The following is a 27,379-nucleotide window of genomic DNA, read 5'->3' as shown; positions in this document are numbered from 1 at the left end:
AAATGTTAGCTATTACTACTACCATGTTCCCCATTTAACAGGCAGTTCAGGCTTGGAGAAGGGAGAGCATGAACTCAGCCCTCGAGAGTTCAAATGCAAATCATGTTGCTTACGCACTCAGAACTTGGGAATGTAATTTCACCTCTCTACTGCCTTAGTTCCACTCATCTGTAAAATGGGATGACAACACATATTTACCTGATAGGATTCTCAAGAGAATTAAAAGATCCGACAAATGTAAAGCTCTTGGCTCTTCCCCCTCAACTCTCATCGCAAAGAAAGGGAGCTGCTAAAACCTTACTCAGTCTTAATGACTGATAATGCTCTGAAGTATTACTTCTGCTTGGGGTGTCTGGATTAATTGCCCATACACTGCAAGAATGGCGTTCTGAATCCAGACTTCAGCAAGTTGGTGTTGGGGCGTGTGGGGGGGTGTGACGTGAATGGGAGAAGAGAAGCTGAGTGCAGTCATCTCTGCAGACCCCTCTGAAATCACACCCAGGAGGCAAGAGCTCTTGCCTAAGGCTGGCCCTGCCTGCCACTAGCCCGGAATTCAGTGGTCCATGTCAATCGTCAGTTTGGAGTTTGCCTGACGGTGTTCCTACACGAGGACTCCCTCTTGGGACAAGATCTGGCTCGAGGTTAGATTCAGAAGGCTTTCCTCCCACTGGAAGCACAGGGCTGGGAAGAGTCCATCCTGCACGCGGCCTCGCTCCCGTAGGTGGGCACTGCCATGGACAGACAGCAGCACCATTCACTCGGGCTCCCAGCGCTGCTCAACCCCAGACCTCATGGGACTTAGCCTCAAACAAGCTTGTGAAGAGAATGACCGTAATTCATCTAGTGTTTGACAGACTACAAGGCACTCTCTACAAACAGAACGTTATATAAATGCCACTCTGGGTGGTGCAGACACACTACAAATCAAGCTTTGGTTTCCTCCATCAGATCCGAAAAGAATGAGGACCATATTTTGTGAAGCCATCACTATCTCTGGGACCTGGTCAGGCTGATTCCCAGGGCTTCAAGATCTACAGTCTGAGCTAACCAAGAAAGAAGTTTAAAAAAAAATAACTTGGGGGAAATGAAAAAAGTGGTGGAGAGTCCCTAAAACCCAGACAGTTTCTTACAGTTTAGGAAAATTTCATAGCTAGGATTTTAATCTTACACGGAGTAAACATTTGCCTATTATTCAGCTGGAATAAGACATAAAGTAAACTTGCTGGTGGCTTGTTACAGTCTATGAAATTACTCACACACATGTAACCCAACCATGGAGCGCTCAGAACATCCACAGGCCTCCCGGTCAAAAAGACCCTAATACTTTCACAAGCTTCAACCTGGCCTGAGGAGCAGCTCGAAACCCCAGCCTGTCCGCTCTTGCCTTCCACAGTGCAGCCCTGTGGAAGGGAAGGCTCTGTCAGGCTCCCACTCTTGCTGCCAGGTACTGGGCCCTTTCCCTCCCTGTATGGGCAGACTTGGGGTGACCCTCCTTGGTCTCTGCCATTCATCCTGCCCTTTCCTGTCCTTGCTGCTTGAGAGTCTTGTGCCTCCGCTGCGTCTCACATCTGTTTTCCACCTATGGACGCAGCCACATTCTGGGTCTCCCTTTGGCGTATTCGCTGGTGAGCAGCAACCCGGGTGGGCTGGTCCTCCCCACGGAGGAGGCCTTCTAGAATTATTTTTCAACAAGGGGTTGTCCCATAGTGCTGCTCTGTAGTGGTAATAAGTAACCAAGACGACCAGCTATGAAATAAAAACAGTTGCAGGGCTTATGGTGACAGGAAAAGCATCTAGATTAATTTCTCCTTTAACCACACTCTGATCTGTCATGAAGAAAGAAGAATCCTTACATTCCTACTGCTCATTTGCTTGGAGAGCTGAAAACCACTTGAGATTTGGCTGCATAAGCCTATTTTTCTCAATCAAAGTCCCCTTACTCCCCTCCCATCCACCCATCTCTTCCCAGATTAGTTTATGAAGGCATGTCCCTTGAGCTCGGGTCAATGGATCACGATGATAATGTTTATTCCTCTGGGAAGATCAAATGCACTGGCTGAGCTGTAATTCTCACTGAGGTCCCAGGGTGCTAGCTGAAGGCACGTTGCTCATGCACCTTGACCACAAGTGTCACTTTAGAGCACAGGGGTCAACAGCTCCCCTCACACTTACATGTTCTTCCGAAGCATAGAGGACTTCCATTAGTCGCTGCACGAGGTCATCGTTTTCCTGCCCATGTTCTTGGCAGAGGAGCTCAATTTCTCTCAACTTTCCGAAGTAGAAATCCCTTTCCTTTTCCACGCCTTCAAGGGCAAGTTTTAATGAATGTACCTGGAAGGGAGTGGGGTGGAGAAGACAACCCCCAAAATAAAGTGTAAGAAATGTGACCAACTGTGCCTGCGTATAAAGACCCGAAACATGAAAGGACAGACATGCAAAAATAACCGATGTGCAAGCCTAAGGGAGAAACAAGGAGCTGTTATTAGGAGCCTGAGTCTGGGCCAAACCGTCCAACTTCCACAGCACACTCGTCATTCCCTCTGTCAACTGAGTGTTTATTCACCAGAGTCTGAGGGATCGCTCTGCTTGATACAGTTCCATCCAGGCTCCAAATAAGCTTTCCTCTCCTGCTACATGGGCTAGAGCACACCTTTTTCCTAACTTGTTCATCCTCTGCAGGGAGATGAGATGAGAGAATGGGAGGAGGGAGGAGAGGAAAAGGAGGGAGGTTGTCTCTGTGGTTACTTAAGATGTATTGTGAGGGCCTGCCCTCCTCTCTTTGCATCACTTGCATTAAGAGCTGCCCTTAGTTTTGGACCCCTTCATAAATGTTCCTGAGCCAAACTCGACAAATGCTCTCTACGGAGAAATTGGGTCTTGGCTACACAAGGAAAAGTGGGCGAGACTAAAAGCCTGGCTGAGTGCATCTGTCTTAATTTCTCTAGTTCTGACTTTAGGAACATGACAGGAAAGGTGGGAAGATATGGAAGCTCCATTCCTCCAGTGAAATGGCCCAAACTCCCTTTCGTCTCCCATGATGCTGGTTCAAGGACGTTCTGGGGCTGTGCACCTCTCACAGTGATTACAGAGACAGTGCTGGTGAAGGGACGGAGACACGGTTGAGGCAGAGCCCGACAAAGCTGTCATATGGGCTGAGGAAACACTGAAGGGCGTGTAGATAGATCTGGTCTCCAATTCTAGGCTGCCACACTCCTACAGGCACAGCAGCTATACACAGGCACAAACCATCACCCTGTCCTGCCCTGAGAATCCCTTGTTTTTTTTTTTTTTTTAACTCTTTGTGCATTTATATTCACGCAGAGAATATTCATTAGGAGGTGAATTATGTCCTTCATGGCTATCCCCAGGTGAAATCTTTCAGTATATTAAAAATCATCCTTAAGAGAATTCCCAAAAGTTACATTTCAAATGGAAAGTTTTTTTCTCTCTTTCTAATAACTCTGGGCTTTTGTACATGCTGTTTATCTGTCTGGAATGATTGATTCATTCAAACATATACTGAGCACATGCAGTGTCTAGCCCCTTCCTGCACACCTGCCAAATTCCTATCGATCCCATAAGACTCAGGGACACGGTCCCTCAGAGTTACCTCAGTGATGCCCTCACGTAGCCACTTACAAAGCAGCGGAGCATTAGTCTGCTAACTTTCAACTCCCATTTCTGATAATACTATGGCTTGGACATTTGTAAAAACTGGAGGCAACCAGCAGCCTGAATTCCAGGAAAAAGAAAACTCCCTTTCTTCTAGAAATGCTTTCTTGCTTTAAAACAAACCAGCCCCCTCCACGGGCTTGGCCACAGAATCCCTCTGAAGCCTGTGTTGGTGCCAGCAGACGGATTTGTGGCAGTTTAGGTGTCTGTGTCTGCCAGCTCCCCCTGTAGGAGGCAAAAAGGGTCTCTGGACACATTCTACCCATGAGAACTAGGTTTGTCTGCCTCTTGAGAGTACTTCGGTCTGCGCAATGAGCAAACAGCTGAGGCTTCTGTAGAAATACCCAGGCCAGGTTGGCCTTTGGTAGTATTCCAGATGCATTAGGTAACAGATGTGCGGCTATAAACATTCCCTAGTAAAAACCAACAGGAGCTAAATTATATGATGAAAGACCAACTGGCAAATGAAATTCCATTTCCACAGTCCCACGCACAAAGCCCGAGCCCACCCGGCTCCTTCACATATCACAGAGGAAGCCTAAGTGGTGGAGGGGATGCTGGGGATGGCCCCTTGAGAAAAGTCCAGAGGAAGGGACGAGAGGGGGAAGCTCTCTTCTCCCAATTCTCCACACCCTCTCAGTGTCCACACACTGCAGGTCCTCTCAGTCCTGCAGCCCGAGCCACAGTCGGCCTGGGCTAACCAATGCCCACCCTCCGGCCCCCAGGGTTCCCTGAGCACAGCAGTGACTCCGCCCCACTACCTATTTGCTAACCCACTCTCCAGGATCTGTCCCTAATGATTTCAGTCATGTCGTTTTTTCCCCTCTGTCTTTTGATTCATTTCTATCATTGGAACTGTCTAGCACAGTGGTACTTTTATAGTATGTCATGGGAGACTGCCTGAATAAAGGCAGGAGGCCAAGTAAATGAGAATTCTTAAAGTTTATGGCACTTGTCACTTTCCCCATTACTGCTGTAATTCACCCTTCAGCCTAGGCATTTTCACTCAGCGCCTCCTTGTCCTAGTGTCCTCAGTTCCAACACAGAGATGCCTCTGTGGCTACCCACCAGCTTCAGGGGGCCACTCTGTAGGCTTGAAGACAGAAACTAGAGGGAGCCGTAACAGATAACCACAGAAACGGATCTGGAGGAAGTGCTCAGTAAATGTCCGTTGAACGAAGGCTCACAATTTGGGGTGTGTAGGACCTTCCCTCTGAGGGAAGGGGGTGGGGAAGCACACACTCCTTGTTGATGTGAATGCATCGGGGGTAGGTGGGGACTGAAGCCCTTTGGAAGTAATGAAGGAATTACACCAAGCAGAAGGAAGACGATTGGAAGGTTCCTCTCTATTTTCTCACCCTGTCCTCTCTGGGGTGGCATTTTGGACAGCAGGACAAGGTCTGGGTCCCTTGGGGACATGGGGCTCTTTGACTGGAGAGTTAATGGGAACCTAGAGCCAGCCCCAAGGTGAGGAAGTGGGGCTGGCTGACTAAGGCTGTAGGGGAGAGGGGCAGGAAGGACCTTGAAGTTTCCATGTGGTTACATTTTGGGTTGGAGGGTGGAGAACCTGGGTGTGGTAGAGAGGATGACAGGGAGGAGAGAAATCACGAAGACACATGAGATAATAGAAACATCACAAGAATTTGGGTTTCTAAGGAGAAAAGAGTTATAAATCTAAAGTAGAGACCTACGCCTGATTCTCTTCAGGTCCACTCCATTAGCTCGGAGCCTCAGGCACGAGGCCCAGGGCTCATTAAGGCTGTCCTAACCGCCTTTTCTCTGAGAAGAATTCATTACTGGAAATTCTATATGGGCTCAAACTGCGAATCAGCAGGTAATTAGAACATTCCACAGTTTCTAAATCAAAGTCCTACCCACTGGATGACTTCAGGTTTCACCTTTTTCATTAAAATGATCAGAAGTGTAAAAAAAATACCCTAGTTAAGCAAATGGCTGCTTTGAAACTAGGTTCTTGATTGCAAATATACAATTATCTCAAAAACTATTTCCAGACTCTTGCTGGCTCATCAAGCATCAGATTAATCACTGGGATTGGCCCAGTGAGTGGCTGGGAACAGCCTGAGGACCTTGAATCAAGGCGCCTCTCTCAGTGGTGGGAGTAGCCAGGATCAAAAGCCTCTCTCGACTCAGGGCGAGGGTAGGTGGCGTCCGCAGTGGGCTCTACACTATCAACTGTTTTATTACTGTTAAACTATGTATGATCTTAGGCGAAATTAGCCACTGTTAGTTAGAAAGCATACCTAAACTTTTACATTGAAAAGTCAGACAGTAGAGCTAGAATGACTGTAATCTTGAGGAATATTAGACAGAAGGGAAAGTTCTTCTACTTAAAACACAACTGTGGCCTTTCTGATCCCTCCAATATTGGGTTCAGTGCTCCTGTGGCACCAAACTTCTGCTGTTGTGGGAAGTGCTGGGTTTTCTGCTTTGGCTTGTGTAACAGCCGAGCGTTTGCAATTGCTGTCCCTAAGTTCTGTGAGGGGAGGGACGGTATCTCTCTCGCTGCCATTACATTATTAGCATCAAGCACAGGGTCTGTCATATAGAACAGGCTTAACAAATAGCTGCTGAAGGAAGAGGGGGAGGAAGGGAATCAGGCAGCCTAAGCCTAAGGCTGTTAACACTATCTAGACTGGCCAGAAGTGGGCAGATAAGCCACTGTCTAGCCTGGAGCTCATGACAGGCACTGAGGTGTGAGGGAGGCATCGGCTGGCCTGCAAGCTTGCATTTACCTGGGACTGAGTCATTTGTCCTTCTGTCTTAGTGTATAGCTTTGAGATTTGTGACTAACATCTTTTATTCATAATGGGACACTGATTTCATCTGCCCAAACACTTCCTTTTATTCTAACTTGCTTGAAACCACTGAGTCTGCCTCACCTTTCCTCTCTTATCGCAGGCCTAAAAGGGGCTGCTCCCTCCCCCCTTACGCGTGTCACTGCTCCCAGAGACAGGGCCAGGGATGATGAGTTACCTGTTCATTAAGCTGTATGACCTGTGTTTCTAAATCTTTATCAGATTTGGATGCTGAGCTGCTGGACGAAGCCCTTTTGGCTGATGAGGGACGAGAAGGTGTGGATCCTGGTTTAGATGCTGGACTTGATTTAGCCGCACCTGAAAGTAACCAGAATAAATTATAAACATTGGCAACATTAAAAATGCTTTTTAGATACATAGCAAACGTATGATATAAAAGGAGTTTACCAAACAGTATAAGAGATGAAAGCACAAGGCGAACTTGGGAAACTGTGCAAAGATGAGCTCAAGGATTAATGTCAAAGGCCAGCTTGAAGGGGCTCCCAACCAGTCACACTTGGGACAGTTTGCATATCAAAAGAATAATAGCTGTAATGTATTGCAATGCACTGAACAAGTAAGAAACTAGTCCATACTGATGGAGAAGGCAAGGAGGGAAGATATAAAGATCTTCTTTATAGAACACCGAAAGCTAGTAAATAGAAGAAATGCTAGAATTAGAAAAATCACAATTTTGTAACATCCATAACTGATTCAGCCAAGGCTCATCGATTGACTCTAAAACATTAAGTGAGAAGTTTTGGGGGAACAAGACATTCAGACATGTCAAGGTATTGCCCTATAAACTACTTATTAGACAGGGAAAAAGATATGGCTTTACAATGGGGAGGTCTGGGGATCAGCACCTTAACCAAGCGATTCAAGAGCATCACAAGTAATACGAAAAAAAAAAGACCACTGATTTCAGGTAAGACCCCACCTACCTGGAGCTCAGCTCATGACAGGCTCTCACTATCTAGAACATGACACAAACCTAGGGAATGGCCTCAGCAGCCCAAACAGGAGCCACAAAGTAAATGCAGTGAAGTTTATGCACTTCATGGATTAAGAAATTCAGAGGCATGACTGGGGGCCCACCCATTTGGTTTTACTCTGAACAGAGTTCCAGCAGGTGGCAGCTCCCCGTCTGGCGTAGGCAGTCCTCCCATGGACCCAATTCTCCACCACCATCCCTCATGCTCTGCTCCTCTAGAAGGCTCTTGGAGGGCAAGAGACATGTCTTATTCAGCTTTGTAACCCCGGTGATGGGCCCAATGCTTGGTAAAGGAACACATGTTTAAATAAATACAGGAATAAGTCAATAAAATTTGGTTAAATGTTTTCCAATTGTACAGTTTTGTTCCTGCTTTACAATTTATTAGTGCCAACAGATTAGAAAGAGGCAGGGGTTATAAAGGCAAGTGTGCTGACAGCAGTTACAAGTTTCAACCAATCTCCTAATTACAAAGGAGCAAACAGGACAACTCAGGGGCCTGGAATCATTAGTTACAGATGCAAAGTCACACACACCCTCAAGAAACACTGACAGCATCATGCCCTTGAAAATACATCCCTCTCTGTTATAAACGAAAAAAAATTTTTCTTCCAAAAATATGGCGAAATACCTGATATACGTTAAAAGGAGAATGAATAAATTGAGTATTTTGAAGGGTAAATCTTCAGTGACCTGGAAACCTCACTTATGCAGAAGAACTTCCCCAGGATTCTAGACGCTGCTTTGCTTTGTGATTCTCATACATCTGCAAGCATCCTTTATCTTGGAAGGCCACATAAAACGCTCCTGGAACACTACTTCCGTGTCCCATTGGCCAGGCTCTCTAGCTGTAGGCCAGGCCAACAGGGTAAAGAAAATAACGTGGAGAACAGCAGGGGAGCCAGGGCGAGCACATGCTGACTTGGCAAGGAGCCTTCTCTGAGGGCAGCCACTGGTCAGCCTGACTGGGGAAGCAGCTTTTGAAAAATCAAGTTACTTCAGATCTTTTTATAAGCAACACGTCATATTTTAATATATACATGTTTACTAAGTGCCTACCATGAGCCACATACTGGAGGTACCTGCTCTCCAGAAGGTCCCAGGCATGACCACGCTGAACGTCCTCAAGAACAAAGCAGTGTTCTAGACTACAGGACCATAGAGTGTGATTCTGGCTCTGCCTGAAACACTCCTTCCCCCGCTCCAGGTGACTAAGTCTACCACCCTTCATGTCTCAGCTTAGGTGTTGCTGCTCTGAGAGGCCACAGCACCTGGAACCCTTTGTGCACAGTGCCTAGCAACTGTCACGATATAGTTACTCATCTAATGTCTCCTTCTCCACAAGGTAGGAGCTGCATCTATTTTGTTTACGCTCTATGTTCCTACAGCCAATCACAGTGCCTGACCTAGAGGAGACACTCAATAAAGTTTCTATAATTTATTAAACAACTCCTAGGAGAGGCATCTATCCATGGTAACGACACGAGAGAAAGCTCGAGGAGCTGATGCCAACATCAAAGTCACTGACAGGAGGAGCCAGCAAAACACAAAGGAAATGAAACAAAAATCAACAGCCTCCCAGAAAGAGATCTCTTACTTGGTTCCCTTTCAAGATCCTCGTCCATTATTACTTAGATCCTTATCTATGGAATCAGGACGATAGCTCAAGTGGGTAAATTCAGTCAGTAAATGGTTAACTCTGAGTAGGGGGGAGCAAGGTGGTTTGTGCCAGGCTGTCCAAGCCTCTGCCACGTTCACTGCCTCTTCTGAAGCCAACAGCCCTGAAGAAGGGGGCTTCCCTGGAGAGCACGTGACCCACTGCCCACCCAGGCAGTCCTCCCTAAGCAAGTCAGCATCTGCGATGCGGCCGGTTGTAATAACTGAGCTGGCTTCATCAGATACACGCATGTTCTTATACTCTCCGCCTTGTCCAGTCTCATGTAAATTTTTAAAGGAAAACATGGAAGGAAGAGAAGCTGACTGCTTGTAAAACAGGACTACCACGAATTATATCTTCAGGATATCATCAAATGCAGCTTGAGAAAAACCTGAGATGTTTGGCATGATGTAACAGTAGAAGGGGTCATGGGAAGCCAAAGCCCCGTGCAAGGCCAAGTTGTCAGGGAAGAGAGACGATGAATAAGCAGAGGAAGCTGGCTGGGAGAGAAACACGGGGCCAGGGGGGGACGCTGGGGGGCTCACAGCCCAGAGGCCAGAGCTGCCGCAGTTACCGACAGCAGTTACGGCTCTCCCAGTTCCAGCCACATGTAGCCTCACAGGGAAACCCTGTTTTTTCTTGAAGAAACACATCCTTTGCTATCGACAGAGCCCAACTTAAAAATGCCTGTGGAGGGGGCTGGCCCTGTGGCCGAGTGGTTAAGTTCGTGCGCTCCGCGTCGTCGGTGGCCCAGGGTTTCACTGGTTCGGATCCTGGGCGCGGACATGGCACCGTTCATTAGGCCATGCTGAGGCGGCTTCACACATGCCACAACTAGAAGGACACAACTAAAATATACAACTATGTACTGGGGGGATTTTGGGAGAAAAAGCAGGGGGAGAAAAAAAAAAATTGGCAACAGTCGTTAGCTCAGGTGCCAATCTTTAAAAAAAAAAAAAAAAAAGCCTGTGGGGGTCTGACGTGCCAAAGTGTGGTTCAGAGTCAAGGCCTTAAAACAATGTCTGTGTTTCATGGATCCTGTCAAGGTCAGTTGGGGGCAGAGTCCTGGGTCTTTCACCCCGGCACATGCATGTGGCTTGTGGGTCTCCTCGAGATGAGAAAGATGAAGGAAAAGAACATCAGACTTGGCGTCCCCTGCTGCCGGGCAGGGCAGGGATGGTGGAGAGAGGGGGTTTGGTCCACGCTCCCCGACCTATACTGCTAAACGAGGGGTGAAAGAATAGGTTCTGCCCACGCCCTCCCCAACCCCCGACAGTCACTAACTACGTGCAGTGCAGCCTGGAGAAAGGAATGGAAAACAAATTTGAAAAATTTAAAAAGAGAGCCATTAAGTAATTAGTATTTGAAATTTAAAATAAGAGGGGTTTTGAAATTCTAATTTACGTTGTTTGAAAAGAAAATGTTAACGAGAGATCAGCACCCCTTACTTGTACATTTATACCTTCTAATGAATAAACTTGAGGAAATTAAAGAACAGGAAGGACGTGGGGAAGACCTTAGTTATCTTCAGAGGTTTCGAGTTTAAAAAACCACACAACTAAGGGTTAAACTAAAAAGCCCATTTTCAAAAGAATGTAAAGTGAGCTCTTTAAATCATCGCAAGCTGTAATTTGATACGGAAGTAATTTCCCCTCACAGCTATCATACCATTAACACACACTAAGAAATACTAAATACGAAAATTTATAAAAATGAAAAGGAAACCATCTGCTCATCATCTTTAATGATTTCATGGTTTATTTTTTAGAATAATAACAGTAGACACTATTTTAAAGCATATCACCCTCATTAGACAGTTAAGAACCAACTCTTTGCTTATTTGCTTTAAAAGTCTTCTGTCTTCTTTCAGACAACCATTCTCTAAAGTGTGCCCAGCTTCTGGGGGCTCCAGATATTCTCTTCCCACTTACCTGGGCCACTATAATAAGGATGTTATCAGAAAATTGTAGTTATCAATGTCAGTAAATTTAACATTGATAGAACACCTCTGTGTAAGCTGCCATGTGTATTCCAGTTTTGTGAAGTGACCCCATAACATCCTTGATAGCACCCAATCCTGGTTTGACATACTGGGGTCCTCAAGGGCTGCCTTCCTGCTTCCTAGAATGTCCCCTGGTCCACCAACGATTTCACTTCTGTGTCTTCCCAGGCCTCTTTGCTCAGTGATGCTTATGGTGAAAAACATTTACATAATGGCTTTTAAAGAGAGTGCAGTTACTCTGGCTATAATACAGATATAGATTTTTCTCTTGCAGCTATCAAACATTTCAATTTTTTTTTTCAAGGTGCATTTGATGATGTCCTGAAAACATAATTAGTGGTAGCCCTCTTTCACAAGGATCATTTTTCCCTTAAGCTTTTCTCTCTCTCCCTAATTTTCCCTTTCAAAATAAAAAGGAGTTTCAGAAGCAGAGGAACACAGACATAAATTCTGTACAAGTCCCTGTAATTCCCTGACTTTACCCATTCGATATGGACATGATTTACAATGCTAGTCTTTGAGCAGTTGTGTCTTAATTAATGCCTTTAGGATTTGGGGTATAAATATGATTCTAAGACATTTTAACCATAGTTGTAAAAAACAAAGAGTGGCCTGATTCATTGCCTTGGTGAAGCCAGTGCATCGCTGCGTCTAATGTCAATAATTAGTAGCTTGCTTAATGTTTATGGAAAATGCTACAACGTTTTGGGCATAGGAGGCCCAATGAATTCAGAATGACGAAGCAAATAAAAGCATTGTACTTGACTTATCCTTCATGGCCAGGGCTCTGATGGAATTTAGAAATTCTTCTCACATAATCTACCGTATTCCATCTGCCAAAATCATAAACAGAGGAGCTAAAAATATGACATTAATACTGTTGACAAGAACCACAGAGACATTTAAAAACATGTGCACTCACACACATACACACTCAGGAAGCAAGCAACCACTCTCCTGGTCATCCCCAACTTCTTCCGTACTGTGAGGGAACACTCCCTTCACCCCTGGGTCTTTCTCACTCAAAAACCCCACAGAGGCGGGGTGTGGGCAAAATGGGTGAAGGGAGTCAAAACGTACAAACTTCCAGTTATAAAATAAGTCAGTCCTGGGGATGTAATACACAGCATGGTGACGACAGTTAATAATACTGTATCGTACATTTGAAAGTTGCTAGAGAGTAGATTTTAAAAGTTCTCATCACAAGAAAAAAAAATCGTAACTATATGTGGTGATGGATGTTAACCAGCCTTTTCTGTGATCAGTTTGCAATATATTTAAATACGATATATTCAAATATTATGTTGTACACCTGAAATATAATATGTCAATTATAGCTCAAAAGCAAAACCAAACTCCACAGAACAACTGAAACACAGCAGAAGATAACATGGCATCTACATTGACTACAGATAGACTGACATCACTTCCTTATTCCCTATACCTTGGCAAATAGATTTTATTTTTAACTGAGATAATGAGCTCGGTTAAAATAAACAGGTAAATAAGGCCACTGCTAGGGGAAAGAGGATGGGGCTGGACAGATGGGAAGAGAGACTGCCCACAGTAAGAGGGTTTTCTACGTGACTACACTGACCCCACATCAATATGACTGTCAGCTCCCACATAATTCTGATCACGGTAAATTCAAGATCTAGTCCTTTCCTCCAAAAGTGGCTCCATACCTTCACTTTGTAGAGTCTGTAATCTGCGCTGAGGGCAAAAGCACCTCGGTGGCCAGAGGTCAGTCCAAATGGAACTTTAACAGGGTTCCAGGATGCCCTGATTCATGAGATCATTAAGAGGTTGGTTCTTTTATTCTGAAATTAGTAGTTCATAGCCTTTGTGGTTTCTGTCCTACTAGTGCAGCCAGTGGCCAAGTTTGGCTCTCCTACTTCAGTGTCAGCTCATAAACATGGGCAGCTCCATATGGCCGATCAGGCACCATATAAATCTTGTGGGAATGAAGACATGGTATAGAGTTGGGTATCCTCCATCTTGCCCCTAGGGAGACAGTGGTTAAGCGTGGAGGCCCTGCAGCCAGGCGGCCTTCATAGGAATCCTGGCTCTGTTACTTGCCGGGAGGCGTGACTTTTGCTGCCACCTGGACTTCTTTATGTTTAAGATAGGAATAGCAGTGCCCGTTCCCAGAGCTGGGAAGAGTGCATGAGTTAACACATGGAAAGTTCTTACACAAAAGCCTGGCACAGAGTATGTGCTCAATAAATGTTAGCTTACATTATTATTACTCAGCAAATGAGACCTGACTCAACTAATGAAGAAAAAGTACACAGGTTTCCCATTTCTAGACAAAATAAAAAGTAAACTGCTGAAATAAGAAAATGAGACTCATTTTATTTAAAGAAAATCTTTACAAAAATTTATTAGCCCATATCCACCAGTGAGCTCCAAGGCATAGGTTCCCCCATTCCATACTCTCTCTATCTTGAAAATCAGCGAGCTGAAACTCAAGTCTCTGCTCCTTCTCAATTACCCTGATCCATTCATCCATGCAGCAAATATTTATTGAACCCCTACTGTGTACCTGGCAAGCTATAGGCACTTGGGATAAAACAATGAATGAAACACAAAAGATGCCTGTCCTTGTGGAATTTACATTCTAACAGGGGGAATTAGAGAATAAATAATGTAATAAATCAATAAGAGACGAAATAAACTAGAAAGCAAATGCTATGGAAACGAGAAAGGAAGGGAAGAGCAGGGGCAGGGAGTGTGGGTAGGAGCTGTGGTGACCGTTCTAAAAGGACCTTGGGGACAGCCTGAGCGTCTAAACAGGACCTTCAGGGGACAGCCTGAGCGTCTAAACAGGACCTTCAGGGGACAGCCTGAGCGTCTAAACAGGACCTTCAGGGGACAGCCTGAGCGTCTAAACAGGACCTTCAGGGGACAGCCTGAGCGTCTACACAGGACCTTCAGGGGACAGCCTGAGCGTCTAAACAGGACCTTCAGGGGACAGCCTGAGCGTCTACACAGGACCTTCAGGGGACAGCCTGAGCGTCTAAACAGGACCTTCAGGGGACAGCCTGAGCGTCTAAACAGGACCTTCAGGGGACAGCCTGAGCGTCTAAACAGGACCTTCAGGGGACAGCCTGAGCGTCTACACAGGACCTTCAGGGGACAGCCTGAGCGTCTAAACAGGACCTTCAGGGGACAGCCTGAGCGTCTAAACAGGACCTTCAGGGGACAGCCTGAGCGTCTACACAGGACCTTCAGGGGACAGCCTGAGCGTCTAAACAGGACCTTCAGGGGACAGCCTGAGCGTCTAAACAGGACCTTCAGGGGACAGCCTGAGCGTCTACACAGGACCTTCAGGGGACAGCCTGAGCGTCTAAACAGGACCTTCAGGGGACAGCCTGAGCGTCTAAACAGGACCTTCAGGGGACAGCCTGAGCGTCTGCACAGGACCTTCAGGGGACAGCCTGAGCGTCCGCCGCGAAGACCACAGTCTCAACTCCTCACTCAGACCCACAGGACTTCCACAGGCCACACTCAGCCCGAGTCCACTCAGAAGGACAGGGATCAGGAACTCTGAGTCCTCTCGGTGGGAGTCCTGCAGCACAGACGCAAGGAGGAGAGATCCACACCAGGTATATGTGTGTGGGGCCCAGCTCAAAAGTCCCATTCCCCACAGAAGCCAACATCTCTTGTGACAACTCCATAGTCCATAGTCACAACTCTGTAGTCACAGCTTCCAGGATCCCCGCAAGTGGCATGCCAGTTGCAGGAATAACCCTTATTTCTTCAGGGCCTCGTTGAAAAAGTCAGATTTGAGCAAAGACCTGAGAGAGGTGAGCTGGCCCTTGGGACAGCAAGAAGGAGAGCATTCCAGAAAAAGGAAAGGCCTAATGCCAGTGCACGGGCCCTGCCTCGCCTGTTCAGGAGCCAGGCCAGATACTGAAGCCGAGGGAGCATGGGGCACTGCAGGAGGAGAAGGTCTCAGAGGTGCTGGAGGGGACAGGTCATGCAGGACCTCAAAGGCTACTGTGAGGAGGTCGGCTTTCATTCTGAGGGAAAAGGGAAGCTACTGCAGAGTCTTGAGCAGAAGAGTGACATGAGCTGACTTCGGTTTTAGAAGGCTCACTGCCTGCTGTGTGGACAACACACTGCAGGGGGTGAGGACAGAGGCCGAAGGGCCAGTTAGGGGCTACTGCAGGAATTCTCCTGGCTATGAAGAGTGAGTGCTCCAGACAAGTCATGTTTTTGGTAAAGTATTTACAATGCTATAGTTCAGAAAAAGCTATTATATACCCTCTAGAACAGACATCAAATGTTCAGCCATTTTATACAACTTTGAATTTTGAAAGATTAACTACAAAGAAAAGATATTCTGTGATCAGTAGCATCTGCTATTGATTCCAAGGGGAGGGCTGAAGGAAAAGCAGGCAGTGACAAGAATTATGAGTCAGTCTGTGTCCCTCCCAGTCCACTGCTCAAGGGTCATTACAGAGTATGATAACTGGCTCTGCCCCGGGAGAGCATGCCAGTGAGCTACGCTGAAAGTCAGAGGCCTAGGGAGGGTGGGGTTGCCCCTGCACGGAGAGCTAGAGCCTGAGGCTCCCCTGCCCTGACCAGTGGTCACAAAGGCTGCCCTGTGATGGGCAAGAGGGCCTGACTCCACTGAGCATGCCCAGCCAGTATGAGCATTCACGAACCAAGTTACTTCTGCCCTGGTTACTGTCCCTGCTGGAGATGATGTGCTTATTTTTAGCCATCATGTGATTCTCCAGTATTTTCCAGGCTCTGCTTGAGTCACTCTGGTTTCAGAGAATTTTTCATAGGGGGAAAAATGCAGGAAAGAACTCTTCATCTTGAAATGGCTCAAATATTAAAAATTCTAACTTTTAAATAGTTATTGGAACATGGTGTATATTTTTTTCGATAAACTGACTTTTCACACCTCTCACATTTTGGTAGGAAATTAAGCATGCTCTGAAACACATTAGGTGCCAACCAATCACCCCCTTAGTTCAAGTTCTTGTTTTCAAATTGTCTCAGAGAAATTTCTATGAAGAAATGGTCAGGATCCCTCACCCCGATGAAAAGAATACACACCAGAGTCCCAACAATAATTTAAGGGAGCACCCCCTTGCCTGTTTGCTGCAGCAATAAGGAAAGCTAGTGGTTGAAAGAACCCAACGAACTGAGCCAGACACGGAGAATAAAGACACACAGGTGTTACCACGACAGCGACATCATGGTCTCCCCGCGCTCCTGGTATACAGCAGTCATTTACACAAAAACCTTACAAACCAACACGGCCATTTTAGGGGAGCACACTACTTAATCACTTGACAATGTTCGGTCAGAGTGCTACTGACTCCACAGGCAAGAACAGTGTTTTAGGTTGTTCTTCTGATGGTGGCAAGTCTGTTGTGCGCCATCACTACTATCTTACCCACAACTCCCTTGCAAAGAGAGACGTGGTCTGAAGCCAGAGAGCAGGTGGAGCTCAGGGAGGTGAGAACCAGAGTGGAGGCCCACTTGAATCATCCGCTGTCCCCTACGTCACCTGGCTCCTGCTCCAGGTTCTCTGCTTCCACCAGCCACCACCAAGCCAGAAACTTGTGCAGCAGGTCTCCTCGGCTTCCCCTTTCCTTTATTTCTCATGTCCAATCATCATCAAGTTTTGTTGATCATACCTCCTTAAAGTCTCTAACCCATGGCCATGACTGTGTTTAGGCCGCCTTCCTCTCCTACATGGTTTGCTGCCACAGCTTAGCTAGTCTTCTGGACTGTAACTGTGCCCTCTCCGCGTGTTGTCCATATCAGAGTAAACTTGTACTTAAAACCTTTCAATGACTCCCAACAGTCCCCATTATATTATAAAGCGTAAACCTTTGTGACTGACAGATCCTAAAGTGACCCCTCACCTGCCCCCAATGATCTTCACCTCCTGGTGTTCCCACCTTTGTCTAGTTCCCCACCCTGGAGTGTGGATGGGACCTCTGACTTGCTTCTAACCAACAGAATATGGCAAGGGTAATGGGATGCCACTCCCATGATTATGGTACTCTATATATGACTGTGTTTTGCTGGCAGACACACCAGAGAGACTTCCTCTACTGGCCTTGAAGTAAGCTGCCATATAGTAAGCACCCATGTTGGAAAAACCCACATGGCAAGAAACTGTAGGTGGCCTCTGGGAACTGAGAGAAGCTTCCAGCAAGAAACAGAAGCCTCAGTCCTGCAGCCTCAAGGAAACTGCCAACAACCCAAGGAAGCTTTCCCCAGTTGAGCCTCTGATGAGACCACAGCCACAGCAGATACCAAGATTGCAGCCTGGTGAGATTCTAAAGCACAGAACATGGCTAAGCTGTGCCCGGGCTTCAGAATCTGTGAGACAATACATGCGTGCTGTTTTAAGGTACTAAATTTGTAGTGGTTCTTTTGCGGCAAAAGAACCTGAATACGATCTCTTAACTCATTATACAAGGGCCCCGCTCACCTCTGCAGCCTCACATCTCAAAAACCGCACAGAACCCACACTTTGCTGAACAGAGCCATTCTCTTTTGATTTCAACATTCTGTTCTTCCAGCTTGCAATGTTCTTTTCCATGCGCTTCACTGGGCTAACTTCTACTCATTCATTAAGCTTTTGTGGAACCTCACTCTTTCCAAGAAACCATTCTAGAATACACAAAACCAGCTCAGGTGACCTTCCTACACACCCTGATAGCACTTACCTCACTTTACTGTTACTGTCTGTTTGTCATCAGGCTTCCCCACTAGGCTGTAACTTCCTTGAATCACTGTAGGGTCCAGAACCTCTTATAGAGCCTTAACAAATATTTGTTAAGAGACTGAATGAGAATTCAAGTCAAGCTTTCACACAAAGGACAAGGAATCCAAGAAATAGAAACTGTTGTTTAAGAAATGTTTTCTGAGCGACTGTAGTGTGCCATGCTATCTTCTAAGCTACAGTGCGAGGTGATGAGATTATTGGAGAAAATTTCAAAAACAGCAGTGTTGGCTTAAATACTGCCTTTTCCTTGATCTCAATGGACACGGCAGTCATTTAAATTAAATCATTTCAACAAATACTAAATGAGAAACTTCACTCTATCAGGCAGTGGGGAAACAATGATTGGACAAGACAGACCTGATTGATAGTTTAGTTAACCCAATTCCAAGGGAGTCAAGAAAACTCTTCAACTCACAACTGTTTTCTGTTCCCACCCAACCTATCAAGTGACACAGAAAGGCACCAAAAGTAAAGAAACATAGGTTCATCGGTGCTCTGTGATATTCTGCTTATGGAAACTGAGACTAAACACCAAATCGTCACCCTTTGAGGCCTGTCAAGGTTTATTGTCAGACTTAGAACCAAAATACCAAGTTATGATACCTATGGAGAGAAAAGAGATGATCTATCAGAGTAATTGGGGGGGGGGGTTAGTTGCAGAACTGATTAATATTTCAGCATATTTAGGGAGGAGCTGTATAAGAATGACCCAATGCTGGCTATGAAAGGACCCCATGCTGTTTAAAAAAGGGCTCGGATGGTTTGCTTCCCAGGTGCAGGCAGGACAACAATGGAGGCCATAGCCCTCTTCTGTCAAGTCCTGTGTGAGGAAAGAGCGTGGCAGGCTGAAACAGACGCCAGTTTTGTCTGAGGGGCTTACTGTTCACTCTGAAATCACCCAGGCCACATACTCAGAGAATTATTTGAATTGAAGGGTTAAAAAACCAGAGATTAGTAATCCTACAAATCTAGGGCTCAGTATTCTGGGCTTTATACACGTTTCTACTTTAGGGCTGATAAGAGGCCTGGAACAACCGGCTTAATGTTTCCTGCATTTACGAATGTAGATAAAATATAACAACGCTCACCAAGAGCCTGTTGCAGGGATGAATGGGAATGTTTTTGAACTTATAAGAATTATTTTTAAAATAAATGTCATCCAAATCGAAGAGCATGTATTCTGTTTCCAGCCTTTCAACACTGTAGACTTGTCTATTTCTTCCATACACCATGCAATTTGAGTTTGGTCTGTGAAAACGTACTGTGGTTCAGTACAGTGTGAGGAGGAGACAGGAACATAAAATAAGATCATATCCATGTCATCTGAGAGAGGCAGTATAACATAATGGTTAAAGAGTGTGGGCTCCGGAATCACACAATCAGGCTTCAAATCTTTGGTCCCCTACTTCTAGTGTGTGACCCTGGCAAATTACTGAACCTCTCTGTGCCTCAGTTTTCTCAACTCTAAAACGGGCATATGATACTATCTACCATTTAGGACTGCTGTGAAGCTAAATTGAGCTAATACATATTTAGTGCTTATAACAATAGTTGCCACTTAGTATGTACTCAAATATTTGCTAACCCCCTTATATTTGATGACTCCTTCTACATTTTAAATGTTTTCCTTTTCCCTAACTTTCATGAAAAAAATTATATTCACATTAGATTTACATTTTAAGAGTTATACAATAATAGTAACAACATTTTATAGGTTTTGAACTTCAAGCTTTTAGAAATTCGAGTTTTAAAGAAAACTATGACATCCTCTGATTCCAAAAAGCCAAAATAATTAAAAATTGCAAATTGAATTAGTAAATCCTCTGTCAAAAATGTTGTCTCACTAAGCAAACAAACCGGGATGGAAATGAAAAATGCATGGTTCTTCCTAGGAAGAAGCCCTTGGCCTCTTCCACAGACACTGCCAGAAGATTCCTATCTGAAGCTCCTGAATTCTTCAAGACTTTTCGTTCCTCTCTGTGGAATATTCCAGACTCTCAGATGTTCAATATCCTGGCAAGGCAGAGCACTGCTCATATTTTATGCTGTGGTTTTATCATTATTGGTAGGGAAACGCAGTTTTAATTACTCTGTGAGAGGAGAAGCATCCCGATGCCTAGCAGTATACCTTAGATATCTTACATATGGAAGATGTGTAGCTGGAGGGACAAAACCACCACCTCTAGGGAGTAGGGGATATCCTCTAAGAATTTAATAAATTGGGCCATTTTAAGTGTTCTTTTCATTTTCTCCAGATCTAAATGTAGCCAAGTGAGCATTAACTAGTATGCAGCTTGGCAATAGTATGGTTTCTTAATACAAACAGGTCAAGGGGGTGTAATGCTGACATATGAGGGACTGAGTGAAAGATAAAAACACTGTTCATATAAGAAGTGCTAACATCTATTTGAAAACAAGTATTGTTAATTACGGAGCTGGTAAAAATGCATCTCTTCCTTGTTTTGAGTTGATACTGTGTCATCTCTGAAAATTAAGATTTGATCCTTGAAGAAGTAAGTAGGTACGTGGATAGGAGAGCATGTGGTTAGGTGAGTGGGGACTGTGGGGTAGCAGCATCAAGCAGGTACACCCTGGGAAACTGTAAGAATAAATAGGCATGACTCATCTTGATGGGAAGACCATAAAGGGACAAGAAGGGTGCCTGTGCCTACCCTACAGGGCTCTGGGAAGTCAAATGCCGTCACGGGCTGTTCTAGTCTAAAGTGCGGACATGGAGAAAATGCATTTTACAGAGTAAATGATGACTCTAGGGTGAGACAAATATTTGTGGTTAAAGGGTGGAGTTTCTCAAAAAGTAAATGAAGACTTGCGTCTTGGTGGTGATAAGGAAAAGGAAATCCTGCATGAGGGTACAGGCCTGAGGCGAATGTTAGGACCTTTTGAGTGAGATTTATCTTGAGAACTTTTTACCTGGACTCTAATTGAGTTAAGTGGCTATTAAATAAAAAACATGAACACTTCTTGGAGCAATATAACAAAATCCAGAGTCTCCGCAACATAACATCACAATGTTTAGGATACAATCCAAAGTTACTCAACATATAAAGAGCTTGGAAAATGACATATTCTCAAAAGAAAAGACAATCAACAGATGCCAACTGTGAGAAGATCAGAGTGGTGGAGTTAGCAGACAGAAACTTCAAAGCAGCTATCATAACCACGCTCAGTAAAGAAAGCCCATAATGAATGAAAAGGTAGGCAAGCTCAAGAGAAAAAGAAGATAAACCTTAAAACTGAAAAATACAATAACTGAAATAAAAAAATATGCTCAATAGTGGAATGGAAATAACAGAGGAAAAAGAGGGTAAACTTGAAGATATATCAATAGAAAAAATCTAAAGAAGAGAAAACAAAGACAGGAAAAAAGAGAAACAGAGCCTCAGCAATTTATGAGATGATTTCAAAAGCTCTAACATATGGATAAATGGAGTCCCAGAAGGACAGGATAGAGAAGATGAAGTGGAAGAAATATTTAAAGAACTAATGGCTGAAAACTTCCCTAATACGGTAAAAGACATAAGCTTACAGATTTAAGAAGTTTAATGAACTCCAAAACAAGATAAATTCAAGGAGAACCACAATGAGGCACATCACAGTCACACTACTGCAAACCAACGATACGGAGAGAATCTTCACTGCACGCAGAGAAAAACAATACAGTGCAGACAGGAGAGGAATGATCAGAATGAACATGCACTTCTTATCTCTGGAGGCCACAGAGAGTGGAACAACATCTTTAAAGTGCTTAATGAAAGAAAGTATCTGCCTGAATTCTTTATCTAGTGAAATACTCTTTAAGAATTAAGGTGAAATAAAGACATTGACAGAAAAAGGAAAACTAAAAGAATTTGTTGCCATTGGACTTGCTCTACAAGAAATGCTAAAGAAAGTTCTTCAGTCTGAAGAGAAATCAAAACAGTAGGGAACTCAGAGGTTCAGGAATGAATGAAGAACATTGGACATAGTAAATATATGCAAAATAAACTATTTCTCTCAACTTCTTTAAAATACATGTCTGTTTAAAGCAGCAGTGCCTAATAGAAATGTAATGTGAACCATGTAACTTAAAATTTTCTAGTAGCCACATCAAAAAGTAACAAAAGACATTAATTTTAACATATGCAAAACATATACAGTATATACAAATTAAAACTTCCACATGTATTCAGCATAAAACTTATTAATTAGGTCTAGTTTTATATTATTTTTTTCACACCAAGTCTTCTAAATCCAGCATGCACTTTATATATACACACACCATGTTCCAATGCACGATAAGCATATTTCAAGTGCTCAGAAGCCACCAGATTTGACAGTGTTGGTTTAAAGAAAAAGTTATAACACGGTCTTGTGGGGTTTATAATGTATGTAGGTGTAATGACAAATATAACATAAGATAGTGCGGGGAGGAGTTGCAAGGGTTCCCCATTTTACCTGAAGTGGTTCAATATTAATTTTAGTACACTGTGAAAAGAATATATGTGGCCATCCTTAGAGCAACCACCAAAAATACTAATGCAAAGAGGTACGGTTAAAAACACAATAACTAAATTAAGATGGAATGCTCAAAAATATTTTAAAATCCAGAAGACAACAGGAAAGAAGAAAGAGAAACAAAAAACAGGACCAGTGGAAAACAAATAATAATATGGTAGATTTAAATCCAAATCAATAATTAACATTAAGTGTTAATGGACTGGACCCTCCACTGTCCAGAGATTATCAGAATGCATAAAAACACAAGATACAAGTATATGCTGTGTAGAAGAGACACACTTTAAACATAAAGACCAAGATAAGTGGAAATTTAACCTATCATGGAGAAAGATATACCATGCAAAGAATAAGCCTAAGAAAGCTGGAATGGCTATATTAATATCAGATAAAATAGATTTCAGGACAAAGAGAATTATCAAAGATAAAGAGGAACAGTGTATAAAATAAAAGTCAATTCATCAGGATGACTTAACAATCATAAACATGTATGCACCTAACAACAGAGCCCTAAATACAGGAAACAAAAATTGAGAGCATTAAACAGGGAAAAACAGACAATTCCACAACCAACGCTAACACCCTCTTTGCAGAAATTGTTACAACTAGACAACAAAAAACAGTAAAAACAAAGAGGATCCGAATAACACTATCTACTACTTTGATCTAATTGGTATTTCTAAAACACTGTACAACCAACAACCGCAGAACACATATGCTTTTCAAGTCCATGTGGTACGCTGACCAAGAGAGACCACATTCTGGGCTACAAAATCAAGATCAGAACACAAATAAAGACCGCTATAAACTGCTACATTTCACTGCCTCTCCTAAAAAACAAAACAAACTTTTTGGGAAAGTAAAACCAACTTTTCTTTCCCCAAATAAGGTGACAGGCAATGCTTACCTAGATTACAGGTGCTCAACAAATGTGAAAACACTGCTAAACAAATGAATCAATAAACATGGTCATCTTGTTAAGGCTGTATGAAGAGACATAGAGAACCCCATTCAATACAGTTTTTGAAAAGCACTAAGGATTTATTTAAATCTACATTTAGGGATTTAATTATGATTGTTAAAATACTTTATTCTATTATACTTCTTAGGTTGCTTCCTTTTTGAAACCATTTTTTTGTATTTTTATTAATCTGATTTGAAGGCTGGAACACTGAAGTCTATAAGGAAAAGGAAAAACTCAGTCTCAATTTCCATAGCAACTCTAAATGCATCACACTATATTTGTATACGGGAGTTTGATTTAAATACGTTAATATATGTGAATTTGCAATGTGTCTAAGCTGTGGTTGCTATAGAAACTGCAACTTTGAATTTCTTTTTAAGTTAAGCGTTCACACACAAAATCTGATCCCCTGGACAGCTATCCTGAGTTGCAGATATGGCTCATAGCCATAAATTTACAAACATCACGACTCATGGTCGTATATGCACTTAGATAACTATCATAACGAAAATGCCTATTTTAATACACGCTCCTTGTTGGTAGATAAAAAGCTGTTCAAGATGTAATTTCTGGAATGTAGATAGAATAAGACTTGCCAGACAGCCTCCACCCTAGGTGACAGCCTCTGCTTATGACGAAGCTTGTTCCAGTCCAGGTAAGTCACCCAACAACACACAGGCACCAAAGTGTTCTATGCCTTCTCTGAATCCACAAAAGAACATCTTGTGTCTGTACTGATTATGGCAGAAAAATCTAGCACATACTTACAAAAAGAGAATGCATCAAGTATGTAGAATGCATCAATTTTATACACAAGCAAACAATCTGGGATATATAAGCGGTCTGTGTGATGTAAAAACAATTTTTTTCTTGCCAATGTAGACAGTCCTTTCTTAATTATCAACATGTGGATAATCCAGGCCATGACCACTCTTTCCACTCTAATATGGTCCCTTTGCCACACAAGATGCTCTGGAGTTTCCATTTACTGCTTTTAAAGGTATTATAGTCAGGACATGCAGGTAACATTTTTTTTGAGATATAAGTGACATAACATGTTAATTTCAAGTGTACAACATAATGATTTTATATTTGCATATATTGTGAAATAATCACCACAATAAGTCTAGTTAACATCCATCACCATACAGTTACAATTTTGTTGTTGTCGTTATTGTGATGAGAACTTTTAATATCTACTCTCTTTGTTAATTTTAATATTAGCCTAAGGAAATATTTGGGGAGACAAAATCCACTGCAAAATGAATCAAGTATTCCAAAGCTAAAAATGAAAAAATAATTGAAGGCTGTCTCCTGTTTTTGATTATACCGGGCATCGCTTGTTTCCATGAATGCAGATAATTAAGAAATGACCAAGGCTCAGAGGTGGGAGCAGAAATTACTGCTGAATGTCCCTCACCTGGCATCACACTGAGATAACGTGATACAGATAACATGAATTTCCCAGACAACTGACCTTCACCTCATCAAGCACTTTGTCAAGTTTTAGATGGACAAAAATAAGACTTGTACATGAAAAGGGTGGCCTTTCATGGTTGCAGACCATAGGCAGGGAGACCAATTTAGAGGCTGTAAAAATAGTTCATGGGGGAGATGATTACGAATAGACAATAAACAGAATCTTAACAATTAGAAGGGGGTCTGGCCGGCGGCGCAGTGATTAAGTTTGTGCGCTCTGCTTTGGTGGCCCGGGGTTTGCCAGTTTGGATCCTGGGCATGGACCTACGCACTGTTCATCAAGCCATACTGTGGCGACATCCCACATAGAACTAGAAGGACTTACAACTAGAACATGCAACTATGTACTGGGGCTTTGGGGAGAAAAAACAGAGGAAGATTGGCAACAGACGTTAGCTCAGGGCCAATCTTCCTCACCAAAAAGCATACCTTAAAAAAAAAAAAAGTGCTACCTGCTTATTCTAGGAATTGCTGCAATTAAAAAAAGGAGAGAGAGAATTAGAAGGGAACTCTAGTTTATCTGTTAGTGCATGTTGGTGTCATACAGACCCTGAGGGCTACTGAGAGGCATGGAGCTATTTGATCCCAGGCCCCTGGGCTGTTCAGTAAGGTTTTGTTAAATTTTTGGCTCTTCTTTTGCTGATGCTTGTACTTTCTATTGATATCAGTGTACTCCTTGCCCTAATAAGTTACGTGCTGAGAAGCCATATCCCCATATTTATTATAATTATGTCCAAATTAAGACAGAGCAAATAGACTCAGGATAAGTATCCTAGGAACTCTCTCGTGTGTAAAGTGCAAGAATTTTATAGCACAGATTTTACAACACCTACTCTAACTCTTAGAATACATTTTGGCTTACATTTTCTTGGCCGTATTCCCAAGAGCTGGATACACAACCTCGAGAAAAATGAGGTCTTACTGTATTTATAGGAGACTTTCTCCTATTATAGCGTTAAAACAATGTTCTACCTGTAATGTATACCTTGCTATATTTTTTTCCACAGGATAGTTTTAATACCCCACAATGTCCAATAGTCAGAACATATTTTATTAAAGAGAATGGCTGGTTTGACTTCTGAAAATATCCTTTCTCCCTGATTAAGACCAATGAGGTATAAACATGGTCAAGGTATCAGGAACACAAGTCTCAGGAATTACTGCCTTCTGGAACATTAAAAACCAAATTTATTATCCGTTGACTTTAATGTGTTTCCTGAGCTTTGTCACTCAAGAGGTTAAGCTCTGGAAAATACATATTTCTCTTTCAGGTTCATGGACATTCTTTCTATCAAAATGGCACGAGTTTCTCTGTGGCTTTCATGAAAGACAGATGAGGGAATTCCTACAAAACAAGGCCAAGCCAGTACAATGACAGTTCTGTTTGGGGGAGCAGGAGTGTTCGTGCCAATTTAAGGACTCGTTGACTGGGGAAGAAAAATATTCTGAGGCCTGTCCAATTTCACTACTAAAAACTTGAAAAAGTGGCAGCTGAGTTTCAAGATGAATCTGTATATCAACAGCTATAGAAAAAGACCTTAAGATGAGAACTCCCAGCCACCCTTGGTTTTCTCACCTTGTCATCTTCCCACTCCATCTGCCTGCCAAATCCCCAACCCTGGAGAAAACACACCACCTCTCTTCTCCACCAGAGCTCCTAGACTGATGAAGTTTCTGACAAAGGATGAAGGCCAATTTGAACCGCTATGAATTTTTCGCTTCCCAAACGCCTTTGCTTAATTTTTACCCAACTGCCCCCATCACTTCTGTTCCGAAAAAGTTAATATTCCCTTTCGTCTCTAACCCTCCATCATTGCCCTTGACCTTCATTTCTCCCTCCAGCTTCAGAGTTGTGCTCTACCAATTTCCCTCTTTCTTTCCTGTTTTCAATGAGTCCTTCTCCATGGACCTTTCTCTCATCTTAACAGATCTTCATTGTGCCTTATCCTAAAAACAAACAAACAAAAATGGATCAAGGACAATACCATTCTCCTTCCAGTCTTACTTCCTGAAGCTACCATCATCTTCCTCCTTTCCCCCACCATACTAATCAAGTGTTTTTATTTTCCTGACACATTTATTAAAGGTGGAATCTGCTCTTACGGCGTCCACTTCTACACTTGCCATGTCCTTGTTAAGTCACTGCAATCTAGGTGTATGCACTCAGCATTTTAAAGGACCAATTATCTAAAGGATTATTAATCACTTCCTAGGTGTCAGATTTCTTTGGCCTATTTTCAGGCTTCAACCTATCTGATCACTCCACAATTAATATTCAGCACTGTGGGTGATCCCTCTACCTAGAAATTTCCTACTGTTTGTTCTCTGATGCTGAGCTTTCCTGGTTTTCCCCCTGATGTTCATCTTTTTCTCAGCTTCCTCTTGCCCTTTAAATGTATGTATTCCCAAAGACCTGTGTTTAGTTTAATTTATTCTACATAGGCTCTTTTATTCTATGGCTTCAAAGATGGATTTTTATACTGTCTTAATTTCCTTCCCCAATTCCTCAACCCATTC

At 43.3% G+C, this 27,379-nt stretch overlaps 1 protein-coding gene across 4 annotated transcripts in view; it reads right to left on the bottom strand.

Moving 5' to 3' along the window:
* The window catches only part of MAPRE2 (microtubule associated protein RP/EB family member 2), a 147,014-nt gene that overhangs the window by 8,570 nt on the left and 111,065 nt on the right, over positions 1 to 27,379 (bottom strand). For all 4 annotated transcript variants that reach the window (XM_008529444.2, XM_008529443.2, XM_070629898.1 and 1 more), the window contains 2 exons: positions 6,667 to 6,806; positions 2,173 to 2,331 (listed from right to left, as the gene is read on the bottom strand). In XM_008529444.2, coding sequence (XP_008527666.1) covers positions 2,173 to 2,331; positions 6,667 to 6,806 — 299 coding nt within the window. The remainder of the gene's footprint in view (positions 1 to 2,172; positions 2,332 to 6,666; positions 6,807 to 27,379) is intronic.

This window comes from Equus przewalskii, chromosome 7, assembly GCF_037783145.1.
Source record: "Equus przewalskii isolate Varuska chromosome 7, EquPr2, whole genome shotgun sequence".
Classification (NCBI taxonomy): domain Eukaryota; kingdom Metazoa; phylum Chordata; class Mammalia; order Perissodactyla; family Equidae; genus Equus; species Equus przewalskii.
Note: the sequence above shows the minus strand (reverse complement) of the source record. Positions and strands in the feature narration are given on the sequence as shown.